Here is a 15,188-nt window from a genome sequence, read left to right on the forward strand (position 1 = left end):
CGCCCATTAGCCATGTACATTTCCCGTACCGCTAATCAAACACTTGGCTGCTAATTCATGTTTGAGCATCGATTGGTCTCCTCGTGAGAATCTTATGTTGTAATATTCTTTCTAGCACCTACCTGGGGAGTGCCCAACCCACTAGACATGCCTAGGCCGCCCAGAACACATGGCAACGCCACGGTCACGCGATGACCACGTGGCGGGCATGTGAGTTTACGCGCTCTAGAGTTGGGGCCCTCGGCCACCGCCCAAACCTCGACGTATCGCCACCAAACCATGTATTTATGATTAAATAGTACTTATGTAACTAGAAATTATTTTTGGAAAAAATAAATAGCAAACTATGAGGCAACTGCAGTTCAAATTTGACCCGCTTCCAACTGAATTGGCGGAAATTTGTCTTTTTCACGAGAGGTGGATCAAAACTTTTTACACCCAACCATTTTGTCAATTGTGCATTAAATATGTCCTAGTATTTTAGAAAATTGATTTGGTCCAATTTTGCAACAAATATTTGGGAGGTCCTTCACAAAAAAAAACTCCTTTTAGGCACTCAAAAAATGGAAAATGGTTTTTTCGTCCAAAGAAAATGAAAACTTCCTTGGGCAACATTGTTTGCCATTCCAATATGCACTCTTGTGCACAATATGAGATCATTTGAACAAACTATGCCATGAATGTGGCCATAAGATTGATCATTTGGCTTGAAAGGCATTGATCTCCACACGTGATAGCTCGTTTCTAGGAACACTTTTTTAAAATAATTGCCGTATTACAAGTTTGTTATTTTTCCTGGGAACTTGGCCACATATAATGACACAATGCGAAGGTTTCCCAATTTTTTGATTTTTTTTTAATTTATTATGCCCGTTTCAAAATGCGGTCAAAACGCGGGAATGACCGTTCCTAGCTAGTGGTTGAATCTTAGAATTTTTTTTGGTGTTTCTCTGATTAAATAGATACTTATGTATCTAGAAATGATTTTTGGAAAAAATAAATAGCAAACTATGAGGCAGCTGCAGTTCAAATTTGACCCGCTTTTAGCTGAATCGGCGGAAATTTGTCTTTTTCACGAGAGGTGGATCAAAACTTTTTAGACCCAACCATTTTGTCAATTGTGCATTAAATATGTCCTATTATTTTATAAAATTGATTTGGTCCAATTTTGCAACAATTATTTGGGAGGTCCTTCACAAAAAAACCTCCTTTTGGGCACTCGAAAAATGGAAAATGGTTTTTTCGTCCAAAGAAAATGAAAACTTTCTTAGGCAACATTTTTTGCCATTCCAATATGCACCCTTGTGCACAATATGAGATCATTTGAACAAACTATGCCATGAATGTGGCCATAAGATTGATCATTTGGCTTGAAAGCCATTGATCTCCACACGTGATAGCTCGTTTCTGAGAACACTTTTTTAATAATTGTCATATTACAAGTTTGTTATTTTTCCTAGGAACTTGGCCACATATAATGACACAATGCGAAGGTTTCCCAATTTTTTGATTTTATTTTTATTTTTTATGCCCGTTTCAAAATGCAGTCAAAACGGCGGGAATGACCGTTCCTAGCTAGTGGTTGAATCTTGGAATTTTTTTGGTGTTTCTCTGATTAAATAGGTACTTATGTACCTAGAAATGATTTTTGGAAAAAAATAAATAGCAAACTATGAGGCAGCTTCAGTTCAAATTTGACCCGCTTCCAACTAAATCGGCGGAAATTTGTCTTTTTCACGAGAGGTGGATCAAAACTTTTTAGACCCAACCATTTTGTCAATTGTGCATTAAATATGTCCTAGTATTTTAGAAAATTGATTTGGTTCAATTTTGCAACAATTATTTGGGAGGTCCTTCACAAAAAACCTCCTTTTGGGCACTCGAAAAATGGAAAATGGTTTTTTCGTCCAAAGAAAATGAAAAATTCCTTAGGCAACATTGTTTCCCATTCCAATATGCACCCTTGTGCACAATATGAGATCATTTGAACAAACTATGCCATGAATGTGGCCATAAGATTGATCATTTGGCTTGAAAGCCATTGATCTCCACACGTGATAGCTCGTTTCTGAGAACACTTTTTAAAAATAATTGTCGTATTACAAGTTTTTTATTTTTCCTAGGAACTTGGCCGCATATAATGACACAATGCGAAGGTTTCCCAATTTTTTGATTTTTTTTGAATTTTTTATGCCCGTTTTAAAATGCGGTCAAAACGACGGGAATGACCGTTCCTAGCTAGTGGTTGAATCTTGGAATTTTTTTGGTGTTTCTCTGATTAAATAGGTACTTATGTACCTAGAAATGATTTTTGGAAAAAGAATAAATAGCAAACTATGAGGCAGCTTCAGTTCAAATTTGACCCGCTTCCAACTGAATCGGCGGAAATTTGTCTTTTTCCCGAGAGGTGGATCAAAACTTTCTACACCCAACCATTTTGTCAATTGAGCATTAAATATGTCCTAGTATTTTAGAAAATTGATTTGGTTCAATTTGGCAACAATTATTTGGGAGGTCCTTCACAAAAAACCTCTTTTTGGGCACTCAAAAAATGGAAAATGGTTTTTTCGTCCAAAGAAAATGAAAACTTCCTTAGGCAACATTGTTTGCCATTCCAATATGCACCCTTGTGCACAATATAAGATCATTTGAACAAACTATGCCATGAATGTGGCCATAAAATTGATCATTTGGCTTGAAAGCCATTGATCTCCACACGTGATAGCTCGTTTCTGGGAACGCTTTTTTAGAATAATTGTTGTATTACAAGTTTGTTATTTTTCCTAGGAACTTGGCCACATATAATGACACAATGCGAAGGTTTCTCAATTTTTTTGATTTTTTTTGAATTTTTATGCCCGTTTCAAAATGCGGTCAAAACGGCGGGAATGACCGTTCCTAGCTAGTGGTTGAATCTTGAATTTTTTTTGCCGTTTCTCTGATTAAATAGATACTTATGTACCTAGAAATGATTTTTGGAAAAAATAAAGAGCAAACTATAAGGCAGCCGCAGTTCAAATTTGACCCGTTTCCAGCTGAATCGGCGGAAATTTGTCTTTTTCCCGAGAGGTGGATAAAAACTTTTGACACCCAACCATTTGGCCGATTGTGCATTAAATATGTCCTAGTACTTTAGAAAATTTATTTGGTACAATTTTGCAACAAATATATGGTAGGTCCTTCACAAAAAAAACTCATTTCAGGCACTCAATGAGAGAAGGGAACGTACCACCGGGCGCCGTGGTGCTGCGTTGGATCTCCCTGACGCTGCAATGGAGCTTCATCGGGCACCGTGGCGTTGCATTGGAGCTCTTAGCACGCTGTTGAGAGCTGTAATGGAGCTTCGTGGGGATGTTATCGGTGCTGCGTTGAAACTTTTTCACGTTCGGTGCTGTCGTGACATATTGATGTGATCGAACGATAGCCAATGCGCAGATTGGGCGGCTAGCTAGGCAGATGATTTCTAGACAAAATCATCTGGCTGACTCATAGTTCTTTGCTTATTATTAATTGATTAAGACCAATTTACATGGTCATAACATCATCAAAGCCTATACTTCCTTCTGATTGGTCTATGGACAGGTCACACGGATCAAGCATCACAGACCGTCGGATACCCCCAGATCCAATGGTCCACACACCCCTCACCTCTCACCCCTCATCCCACCCGCAGCCCAACCACCCAAACCCTAACTCCCCTCCCACTCCAGCCGCCGATGCCCCCTTCTCCCTCCCAGATCCAATCCAAGTCAGAACCCCTCGCCCTCCCGCCCCGGCCTCCATCTCCATTCCTGCGCACGTCGGCCACCTCCCTCCGGCGGAGTTCAACCCCCACCCCCAAGCACTATTGCTCCACCCTCTCCCGTGCCCATCCACAAATCGAGTGAGGGGTGAGGCAGCGCCCAGATCCATCGCCTCGCCGGAATGAGATGCAACACCAGATGCCAATCGGGACCTCGATCTGGATCGAGCAGGCGCTCTCCACCGATGGGGCTTGGGCTGGCCGGCGTCCCACGTTGACGTCCTCCTCCCTCCCGCTCCCGGCAACGTGCTCGGTCTCCGCAGCCGATGGCGCAATCCGGCAACAACGATGCCGCCCCGATCAGTACTCAGCTCGCGGCGGTAAGGGATCTCACCCCGAGATTTGATTCGGTTTTTCAATTTCCTCATGATTTGGTGCTGATTTGTGGTTTGTTGGCGCACGCGCAGGAGGATGTGAAGGTGGAGAGGACGCCCGAGGAGGAGGAGGCCAGGCTGAGGTACCTCGAGTTCGTGCAGCAGGCGGTTGCGCAGGCTGTCTTGCTGGTCGTCGCGGCCTACGCATACGCCAAGCAGGACACCGGCCCGCTATGCCCCGGCGTCGACCACGTCGAGGGGACCGTCAAGGCCGTCGTCGGCCCCGTGTACGACCGCTACCATGCCATGCCGCTCGATCTCCTCAAGAACCTCAACCTTATTTCTTAGTTGTATGCAAGGATCTACTATCCGATCTGTTCCTGGTCGTTGCTTTTCGCCACGGGAGCACCTAGTTGTTCTCTGCTTCTTGATTTCTCGTCGCATCTGCAGAGTGTTATCAGTCGTTATGCTGATGAAATGGCTTGTCTAATCTTATGGTGGATTGGTTTATCCTGTTAATTTTGGTTTTGCGAAGAAATACGGATGATGTTCTTACAATTTGATACCTAGAAATCAAGATGTTTTCCCTGTCTGTTGACCACAAACCTTGATAAGTTAAACCCAGGTGCATGATTTTATACCTGATCTGATATGCATTTAAACTGTACCTGTGTCCTAAACTCAAGTTAAGTATACCTGAGTATTCTCACGCTTGCATAATATGTGTGAGCTAGGTTTCAGTTGGCCTTTGTATTTATATTTTCGTCCTGTTTGTCATTCTGCTAGTCTCACTACGGTTAGCTCTAACAACCCAGTTCAGTATTTCAGTTACGGAGTGGCTTGTCCTATGCCGTGTCCTGCCACTCAAACGTATTTTGGGGGCATGATCAACCATTTTATCATGATTGAATGAATAGCCCAAATTTGCTTCTACTTTTAAGCTAAAAAATGTTTGTGTAGTAAACATTATATGCAAGATTGTTACTGCCATGCATGCACATTATACATTTTTTTATTTGGTTAATGTTAATCAATACCGATCTAGACTGTTCAATCAACATTTGCTGGAATCGTGCACCGTGCTGGTGTTAGTCGCAATGATCAGCTTCAATAGCATGACCAGTACCTGAACATGATGCATATTTATTAACAAAAATGGTAATGCATTTTGCTCATACCAGGGTGCTCGATTTAGTCTGTTGCGAATGGTAATAGACCATGATAACTTGTATATTGGACCTACCCCCTCTCTCTGTTTGACTCGCTCAATCTCTCTCTATCTTTTTGTAGGCGCCGCTGGATTCGAGGGTGGAGCTTGAGCCTCCACTGGAGCATGGATCAGACATGCAGGAGGTGGAGCTCCGCATGGATCATGACATGGTCGTCGTGGGGGCTTGGATCATCAAGTCCGCAGGCGGCGTTGGGGGCGGTGCAGTGCCAGCTGCTGGACATAGTTCACCCTGGGTTGGTGTTGATGCACAAGGTTAGGAGGCGTTCGGGCCTGATTGATCTATTCTGGAGCACTGCGCTTAGGCGGCTTGGCTTAGATGGCTGCGATGTGATGCTCATTTTGGGGTGTTTTGCAGGTGAATTTTGATGCCAAGACGGAGTACGACATGATCCAGAACTACAGGATTCTCCTGGATGTGTTCAACATGCTGTGGATAGGCAAGGTATGGGTGGTGATTCTCCTGGCTTAGGTCTCTACCCATGGATTTATCCGTGATTGTGTCTTGCATTTTGTCATCTGGGAAAGCAAATGTGATCTGTCTTTACGGTAGTTCGGTTTATATATGCGGTGTGTGGGGATTCAATCTGGAACAGTTGTGTGTGATTGAAGGTGATTCGATAATCGACTAAATTTGCTGTGCAGTATTGAAATTATGCTCATTGCTGTGTATAGTACTAAACTTGTACAATTCTTGTCCTGTTTCCACACAACATTAAGATTAGAGTCATGCTTTTTGAATGTTCTGCCGATTTTTATGGCCTGTGTGCTAGCAAACTGAGCTAAGGGTGCTTCATCTCTGTCCTTCAGCTTCTATTCTTATGACAATTAAATAGTGGATCTATTTTTCTCCCTGCTTTGATTGGTTTCAATGATTTGACACAGTAGTTAACAGTTAACAGGTGCATTTAGTCCTGTGAACAAATCATGCTCCTAAAGAGAGAAACTTCATTTCTCTATAAATTGACAGTAAACAGATTGATCATGTAAACAGGAACATTGCCAAGTTTGTTTCTGAACATTTATAACCTAGCAAATTTTAGACTGACTGAATTTTAGGGGTGTCAGATGTTCTGAAAATTTCTTTGAATGTGTGGCGTACACTGCATATTCTGAACATCACACAAATTTCTTTGAATGTGTGGCATACACTGCAAATTGGCAGATTTTATACTGCATCTAACTCTGAACCAACAGTTATTTAGTTACACGACATCTAGCTGGCAGGACAAAAAATGTTAATCAGTCCGCTCTCTCAAAGTTGAGTCCGTGTTAAGATGTCAAGAAACTGATTGTTTGTTGAAACAACCATCAGTCACTCTCAGATACTGCTGATTGCTTTCTGTTGCTAGTATAGTTCAAGCTTCTTTGCCATGTATCTCATTAGGATGTGAACAATCTACTACACGCTCACAAAGATTAACTTAAATTTTTTGTCACATTGGGTTTGGCAGCAGTTGCTAATCTCTAGCATTTACCTCTTGTTGCAGACCAGGAAATGAAAGATTGCTCGACAAACGGCCGCTTCCAGACAGTTGGATCTGATCTTATACCCGCACACGAGAGCTACCGGAGCAGCAACAGATTAACAAGGACCCAAGCTGGACTCCCAAGTTCTTCGGTGACCTGGCTCCATCTCCTACCCCTAGCTCCCTCTTTTCTGCTCCTATAGCATGCTTTGTTGGACTCATGCTCTGCTCCTACACAAGCTGGACTCATGCTTTGTTATACACTAGCAGCAGTACCTCATGTACATGTAATTGGACTCCCAGGGTGTTGTTCTTGTAAATTCTTCCATGTCTTGCTCTTTTGCTGGTGCTACTACACATATCAGATTGTTAGCTGTACTTGTTTCCATCTCAAATTACTTGTCTTCTTGAACATATGCCTGATGCTTGGTGCATGTAGGATGTGCTCTGTGTGGACATCTATGCATTTGTTAAGATTTTTGTAGCACATGCTATGGCCTTAAAGATTGTTTATTTTATTTTCGTTCATACATGAGCACCGTTTTTATTGCCGTCAAGGGGTGAATTGATTTGATCATTAATATGTGGCTGGATGTGATGTTTTGCAGGCTCAAGGCGCTAAGGTGTTGGAGACGTGCCTGTACTTGTTGAGTGTTTTATCTGTAGAGTGCTATATTGTGATTGGTGTAATATTGTATGGTTATATTGTGATTGGTGGAATGTAATAAACTTGATTGGTATATTGGTGATTTGGCTGTTATTTCAATATATTTAAAATGTGTTCTCTGATTGTATATCATTGAGTTACAAGTTGTGAAAAATTAAAACCTGATGTTTGGGACCTAGTGCCTAGAAGAATCTGACAATGTGCATCCAGTTGACTACAATAATCTGAAAATTGAATGTAACAAAAAAAGAAAACCCGAAAATAAAAAATATATAGAATGTGAAAAGGCTGCACCTCAGAAAGCAAAAAAAGGCCGAAACAAGGGCCCAAGCCCATGTAGCTAGTAAAAAATAACAGGAAAAATATATTAAAAAGGCCGAAGTGTTGGGCTCGGCCCATGTAAAATGCTGAATCGAACCGGGTTGATTCTTGTGCCACATCAGATTGCCACGTCGGATGCCTATGTGGCCTGGGGAAGCTGCTAGTGACCAAAACACAACAGTAGGCATATTTTGGTCGTAAACGTCTACGACCTTCTCACAGAGAAGGTCGTTAATTTCAGTTTATGACCGCCAGCTTTTGACCTTCTGTTTTTGGTCACAAAAAGGTCGCAAATGAAAAACAATGACCTTTCAGTGACCAATAGTCAAGGTCACAAGTTGACATATTTCTTGTAGTGAGCGGCCCGAATCCTCGTCGAACTCCCACTTGAGTTCGGTAGCATCCCCTGCACTGGCATCATCGACACCTGCATCTGTTTGGAAGTATCTGTGAGTCACGGGGACTCAACAATCTTACACCCTCGCGATCAAGACTATTTAAGCTTAAAGGTAGGAAAGGGTAGTGAGGTGGAGCTGCAGCAAGCACTAGCATATATGGTGGCTAACTTACGCAAAAGAGAACGAGAAGAGAAGCAAAGCACGGTCAAGAAGCTAATAGTGATCAAGAAGTGATCCTGAAGCTACTTACGTTCAAGCATAACACGAGACCGTGTTCTCTTCCCGGACTCCGCCAAAAAGAGACCATCACAGCTACACATGTGGTTGATTCGTTTTAGTTAAGTTAAGTGTCAAGTTTTCTACAACCGGATATTAACAAATTCCCATCTGCCCATAACCGCGGGCACGGCTTTCAAAAGTTCAAAACCCTGCAGGGGTGTCCCAACTTAGCCCATCACAAGCTCTCACGGTCAATAAAGGGTATTCCTTCTCCTGGGAAGACCCGATCAGTCTCGGAATCCCGGTTACAAGACATTTCGACAATGGTAAAACAAAACCAGCAAAGTTGTCCGAATGTGCCGGCAAATCCCGATAGAAGCTGCACATATCTCGTTCTCAGGACACACCGGATTGTCCAAACTTCTGGTAGGCCAGCCCAGAGTTGCCCCTGGTGGTCACCGGCGGCTGACAAGTTGGACCAACACTCAGAGGAGCACTGGCCCGGGGGTTTAAAATAAAGATGACCCTTGAGTCCGCGGAACCCAAGGGAAAAGGCTTAGGTGGCAAATGGTAAAACCAAGGTTGGGCCTTGCTGGAGGACTTTTATTCAAAGCGAACTGTCAAGGGGTTCCCATAACACCCAACCGCGCAAGGAACGCAAAATCAAGGAACATAACACCGGTATGACGGAAACTAGGGCGGCAAGAGTGGAACAAAACACCATGCATAAGGCCGGGCCTTCCACCCTTTACCAAGTATATAGACGCATTAAAGTAAATAAGAGATAATAATGATATCCCAACAAAATCTATGTTCCAACAAGGAACAAACTTCAACTTCACCTACAACTAGCAACGTTATAAGAGGGGCTGAGCAAAGCGGTAAGCCGGTAACATAGCCAAACAACGGTTTGCTAGGAAAGGTGGGTTAGAGGCTTGGCATGGCAATATGGGATGCATGATATAGCAAGTGGTAGGTATCGCGGGCTAGCAATAGAGTGAACAACTAGCAAGCAAAGATAGAAGTGATTTCGAGGGTATGGTCATCTTGCCTGCAAAGTTCTCATTGTTGACGAAAGCTTGATCCTCGTTAGTGTACTCAACAGGTTCCTCGATCACTTACTCGTCTCCCGGCTCTACCCAAAGCAAGAACACAAGCAAAGCACCAACAATCAATCACGGTGCAATGCATAATCAACATGATGCAAAAACATGGCATGATATGCGAGATGTGATAAGCAAAGCATATGCGTGCTCCGGAAGGAAAAGATTGATCAAGGCATCAACTTGACAAACCAAGTGTGCCGCTGGAAAGATGAGATGATTTCGCTCAAAATCGATATAAAGATCACCGGAAATGGATGCACAGTTTGCAAATGGCAAGCAAAACAAGAATGGCACAATGGAACGAAATGAAGAGCATCTCCCAATGAACATTTTGATATATCATGCGCATGAAACAGAGCTACGGTCATGGAGTTATGATGCAATGAACAGAGGCATAACACATGAGGGGAAAGGACTAAGAGGAAAAATGACCTCCCGAAATCTCAGATCTAGGGTTTGATGCGAAGTTTGAGGATGGCCGGTGCGAGCTCGCCGGAGACGTCGGGGACGGCGGCCGGAGCTGAGGAGGTGGATCCGGCGCGTCGGAAGGTGGCCGAAGTGGAGGAGGAAGTCGCCGGAGGAGAGGCCGGGGCGGCGCCGGCGTTCGAGGTGAGGCGCTCTCGGCGGTGGGGAGCGAAGGTCGCCGGGGAGGCGGAGGTTGACGGCGGTGCGCGATGAAGGCGGCTGCCGTCGTGGGTTCGAGGCGGCGACGCTGGGACTCGGGCGCGGCGCGGCGCGGTCGGGCCGCGGGGGCCCCGCACGGGCCGAGCGGGCCGGCGGTGATGCGGTGCCACGTGGCTGGCCGTGATTGGCTGCGGGCGGCGGCGCGGGCGTGTCCAGCGGGAGCGGACACGTCCGGCGGCAGAGAGGACGAAAATTAGGGTTTCGGGACCCGGAAATTGGACGGGGTGCACATATTTATAGCTAGGAGAAGGTAGGAGTGTCCAAATGGAGTGTAGTTTCCGCCCACACGATCGTGATCCGACGACATAGGACATGGAAGTGGTTTGGAAGGGTTATTGGGCCGTTTTGGAGGGGTATTGGGCTGCAACACACACGAGGCCTTTGCGGTTCCCCGGTTAACTGTTGGAGTATCAAACGGACTCCAAATGGCACAAAATTTGACAGGTGGTCTGCCGGTGGTGTGCCAAGGCCGCTTGGCAAACCTCGGTCCATTCCGAGAATGTTTAACACCCACTCACGAAAAGAGACAAAAGGGGTACGCCGGTGCACGTAGGAGTGTCGAATTGCAAAACGGACAACTGGGAAAAAGCTCGGATGCATGAGACGAACATGTATCCAATGAGATGCACATGATGACATGATATGGTATGCATGACATGAAAAAAATACAAAACGAAGACAAAACCCAACCACGAAGGGAATCTCATAACTTAAAGCCGGAAATTGCAACAGTCGGAGTTACAAATATGGCAAGTTACATCCGGGGTGTTACAACACTCCACCACTACGAAAGGATCTCGTCCCGAGATCTAGGACTGAAAGAACTCCGGATATTCAGAACGGAGGTGGTCCTCGCGTTCCCAGGTGGCTTCCCGGTCGGAATGGTGTGACCACTTCACTTTCAGGAATTTGATAGACTTGTTGCGAGTCTTGCGCTCAGTTTCTTCAAGAATAGCAACGGGATGCTCATGATAAGACATGTCTTCTTGAAGATCAATCTCTTCGAAGTTGATGATGCGCTCAGGAGTCTTGAAGCACTTGCGAAGCTGTGACACGTGAAACACGTCGTGCACATTTGCGAAGTTGGACGGAAGCTCAAGTTGATAGGCGAGGTCGCCTCTTTTGCCAATGATCTTGAAATGACCCACGTATCTAGGGGCAAGCTTCCCTTTGATACCGAAGCGACGAGTACCTTTCATTGGAGAGACGCGAAGGTAGATGATACGTCTCCAACGTATCTATAATTTTTGATTACTCCATGCTATATTATCTACTGTTTTGGACTATATTGGGCTTTATTTTCCACTTTTATATTATTTTTTAGGACTAACCTATTAACTAGAGGCCCAGCCCAGAATTGCTGTTTTTTTGCCTATTTCAGTGTTTCGGATAAACGGAATATCAAACGGAGTCCAAATGGAATAAAATCTTCGGGAATGTGATTTTCTCACCGAATGTGATCCAGGAGACTTGGACCCTGCTCCAAGGAACAAAAGAGGCGGTCACGAGGGTGGGGGGCACGCCCCCCCTAGGGCGCGCCCCCCTGCCTCGTGGGCCCCTCGTTGCTCCTCCACGTACTTCTTCCTCCTATATATACACACGTACCCCCAAGCGATCAGAAAAGGAGCCAAAAACCTAATTCCACCACCACAACTTTCTGTATCAACGAGATCCCATCTTGGGGCCTGTTCCGGAGCTCTGCCGGAAGAGGGCCGTCATCACGGAGGGCTTCTACATCATCATAGCCTCTCCAATGAAGTGTGAGTAGTTTACCTCAGACCTTCGGGTCCATAGTTAGTAGCTAGATGGCTTCTTCTCTCTCTTTGAATCTCAATACAAAGTTCTCCCCTCTCTTGTGGAGATCTATTCGATGTAATCTTCTTTTTGCGGTGTGTTTGTTGAGACCGATGAATTGTGGGTTTATGATAAAGTCTATCTATGAATAATATTTGAATCTTCTCTGAATTCTTTATGTATGATTGGTTATCTTTGCAAGTCACTTCGAATTATCCGTTTGGTTTGGCCAACTAGATTGGTAGTTCTTGCCATGGGAGAAGTGCTTAGCTTTGGGTTCGATCTTGCGGTGTCCTTACCCAGTGATAGAAGGGGCAGCAAGGCACGTATTGTATCGTTGCCATCGAGGATAACAAGATGGGGTTTATTTCATATTGCATGAATTTATCTCTCTACATCATGTCGTCTTGCTTAAGGTGTTACTCTATTTTTAACTTAATACTGTAGATGCATGCTGGATAGCGGTCGATGAGTGGAATAATAGTAGTAGATGCAGAATCGTTTCGATCTACTTGTCATGGACGTGATGCCTATATACATGATCATGCCTAGATATTCTCATAACTATGCTCAGTTCTGTCAATTGCTCAACAGTAATTTGTTCACCCATCGTAGAATACTTATGCTCTTGAGAGAAGCCACTAGTGAAACCTATGGCCCCCGGGTCTATTCTCATCATATCAATCTCTATCACTTTAATCTTGCTTTGCTTTTTTACTTTGCCTTTACTTTTTACTTTGCATCTTTATACCAAAAATACCAAAAATATTATATCTATCAGATCTCACTCTCGTAAGTGACCGTGAAGGGATTGACAACCCCTAATCGCGTTGGTTGCGAGTAGCTATCACTTTGTGCAGGTACGAGGGACTTGAGCGTGGGCTCCTACTGGATTGATACCTTGGTTCTCAAAAACTGAGGGAAATACTTACGCTACTCTAATGCATCATCCCTTCCTCTTCGGGGAAAACCAACGCAAGCTCAAGACGTAGCAAGAAGGATTTCTGGCGCTGTTGCCGGGGAGTCTACGCAAAAAGTCAACATACCAAGTACCCATCACAATCCCTATCTCTCGCATTACATTATTTGCCATTTACCTCTCATTTTCCTCTCCCCCCAATTCACCCTTGCCGTTTTATTCGCCCTCTCTCTCCCTATCCTCCCTCTCTATTTGCCTCTTTTTGCCCGTTTGCTTTTTGTTTGCTCGTGTGTTAGATTACTTGTTTGTCGCGATGGCTCAAGATACTACCAAATTGTGTGACTTCACCAATACCAATAATAATGATTTCCTTAGCACTCCGATTGCTCCTCTTACCGATGTTGAATCTTGTGAAATTAATACTGCTTTGTTGAATCGTGTTATGAAAGATCAATTCGCCGGCCTTCCTAGTGAAGATGCCGCTACTCATCTGAATAGCTTCGTTGATTTATGTGATATGCAAAAGAAAAAAGATGTCAATAATGATGTCGTTAAATTGAAGCTATTTCCTTTTTCGCTTAGAGATCGTGCTAAAGCTTGGTTTTCGTCTTTGCCTAAGAATAGTATTGATTCATGGAACAAGTGCAAAGATGCTTTTATCTCTAAGTATTTTCCTCCCGCTAAGATCATCTCTCTTAGAAACGATATTATGAACTTTAAACAACTTGATCATGAACATGTTGCACAAGCTTGGGAGAGAATGAAATTAATGATACGTGATTGCCCTACTCATGGTTTGAATTTGTGGATGATTATACAAAAAAAATTATGCCGGATTGAATTTTGCTTCTAGAAATCTTTTATATTCGGCCGCGGGAGGAACTTTTATGGAAATCACTTTAGGAGATGCTACTAAACTCCTAGATAATATTATGGTTAATTATTCTCAATGGCATACTGAAAGATCTTCTAATAAAAAAGTGCATGCGATAGAAATTAATGTGTTGAATGGAAAGATGGATGAACTTATGAAATTATTTGCTACTAAGAGTGTTTCTTCTGATCCTAATTATATGCCTTTGTCTACTTTGATTGAGAATAACAATGAATCTATGGATGTGAATTTTGTTGGTAGGAATAATTTTGGTAACAACGCTTATAGAGGGAATTTTAATCCTAGGCCATATCCTAGTAATCCTTCTAATAATTATGGCAATTCCTACAACAACTCTTATGGAAATTATAATAAGATGCCCTATGAATTTGAGAATAGTGTTAAAGAGTTTATGAATTCACAAAAGAATTTTAATGCTTTGCTTGAGGAGAAATTGCTTAAACTTGATGATTTGGCTAGAAACGTTGATAGAATTTCTCTTGAGGTTGATTCTTTAAAGCTTAGATCTATTCCTCCTAAGCATGATATCAATGAGTCTCTCAAAGCCATGAGAATTTCCATTGATGAGTGCAAGGAAAGAACCGCTAGGATGCGTGCCTCCAAAGATGCCTTTATTAAAGCGTGTTCTTCCAATACCTATGAAAATCAAGATGCAGATCTAAAAGTTATTGATGTGTCTCCTATTAAATCTTTATTTTGCAATATTAATCTTGATGAAACTGAATATGATCTTCCTTTACCGAGAAGGCGTTCTAAAAATTCAGAGTATTTAGATCTTAATGATGAAATTGATGAAAGTGGGATTGAAAGAAATAAAAATCTAGATGTTGCTAAACCCACTATATTGGATTTCAAGGAATTTAATTATGAATGTTGCTCTTTAATTGATTGTATTTCCTTGTTGCAATCCGTGCTAAATTCTCCACATGCTTATAGTTAAAATAAAGCCTTCACCGAACATATCGTTGATGCCTTGATGCAATCTTATGAAGAAAAACTTGAGTTGAAAATTTCTATCCCTAGAAAACTCTATGATGGGTGGGAAGAAACTATTAAAATTAAAATTAAAGATCATGAGTTTTATGCTTTGTGTGATTTGGGTGCTAGTGTCTCTATTATTCCCAAGACTTTGTGTGATTTACTAGATTTCCGTAGTGTTGATGATTGCTCTCTAAACTTGCATCTTGCGGATTCCACTATTAAGAAACCTATGGGAAGGATTAATGATGTTCTTATTGTTGCAAATAGGAATTATGTGCCCGTAGATTTCATTGTTCTTGATATAGATTGCAATCCTTCTTGCCCTATTATTCTTGATAGACCTTTCCTTAGAACGGTTGGTGCGATTATTGATATGAAGGAAGGGAATATT

General features: G+C 42.9%; 1 protein-coding gene across 2 annotated transcripts; it reads left to right on the forward strand.

The window, feature by feature from the left end:
* The first annotated feature begins 3,695 nt into the window (after positions 1–3,695).
* On the forward strand, positions 3,696–7,607 carry LOC125523063 (REF/SRPP-like protein OsI_017815). 2 transcript variants are annotated; one of them, XR_015611278.1, is made up of 6 exons: positions 3,696–4,122; positions 4,210–4,403; positions 5,407–5,599; positions 5,703–5,789; positions 6,835–6,965; positions 7,422–7,607. XR_015611278.1 is itself a non-coding variant. In XM_048688105.2 (5 exons), the coding sequence occupies exons 1-5, from the start codon at positions 4,069–4,071 to the stop codon at positions 6,844–6,846; spliced, it is 540 nt and encodes a 179-aa protein (XP_048544062.2). In that variant the 5' UTR covers positions 3,696–4,068; the 3' UTR covers positions 6,847–7,300. The 2 variants fall into 2 exon arrangements, 1 of the variants encoding a protein (XP_048544062.2); XM_048688105.2 differs by lacking the exon at positions 7,422–7,607 and having other exon boundaries at positions 6,835–7,300.
* Positions 7,608–15,188: the final 7,581 nt, after the last annotated feature.

Source organism: Triticum urartu, chromosome 7A, assembly GCF_056163025.1.
Source record: "Triticum urartu cultivar PI428250 chromosome 7A, HENAU_Tu73, whole genome shotgun sequence".
NCBI lineage: Eukaryota > Viridiplantae > Streptophyta > Magnoliopsida > Poales > Poaceae > Triticum > Triticum urartu.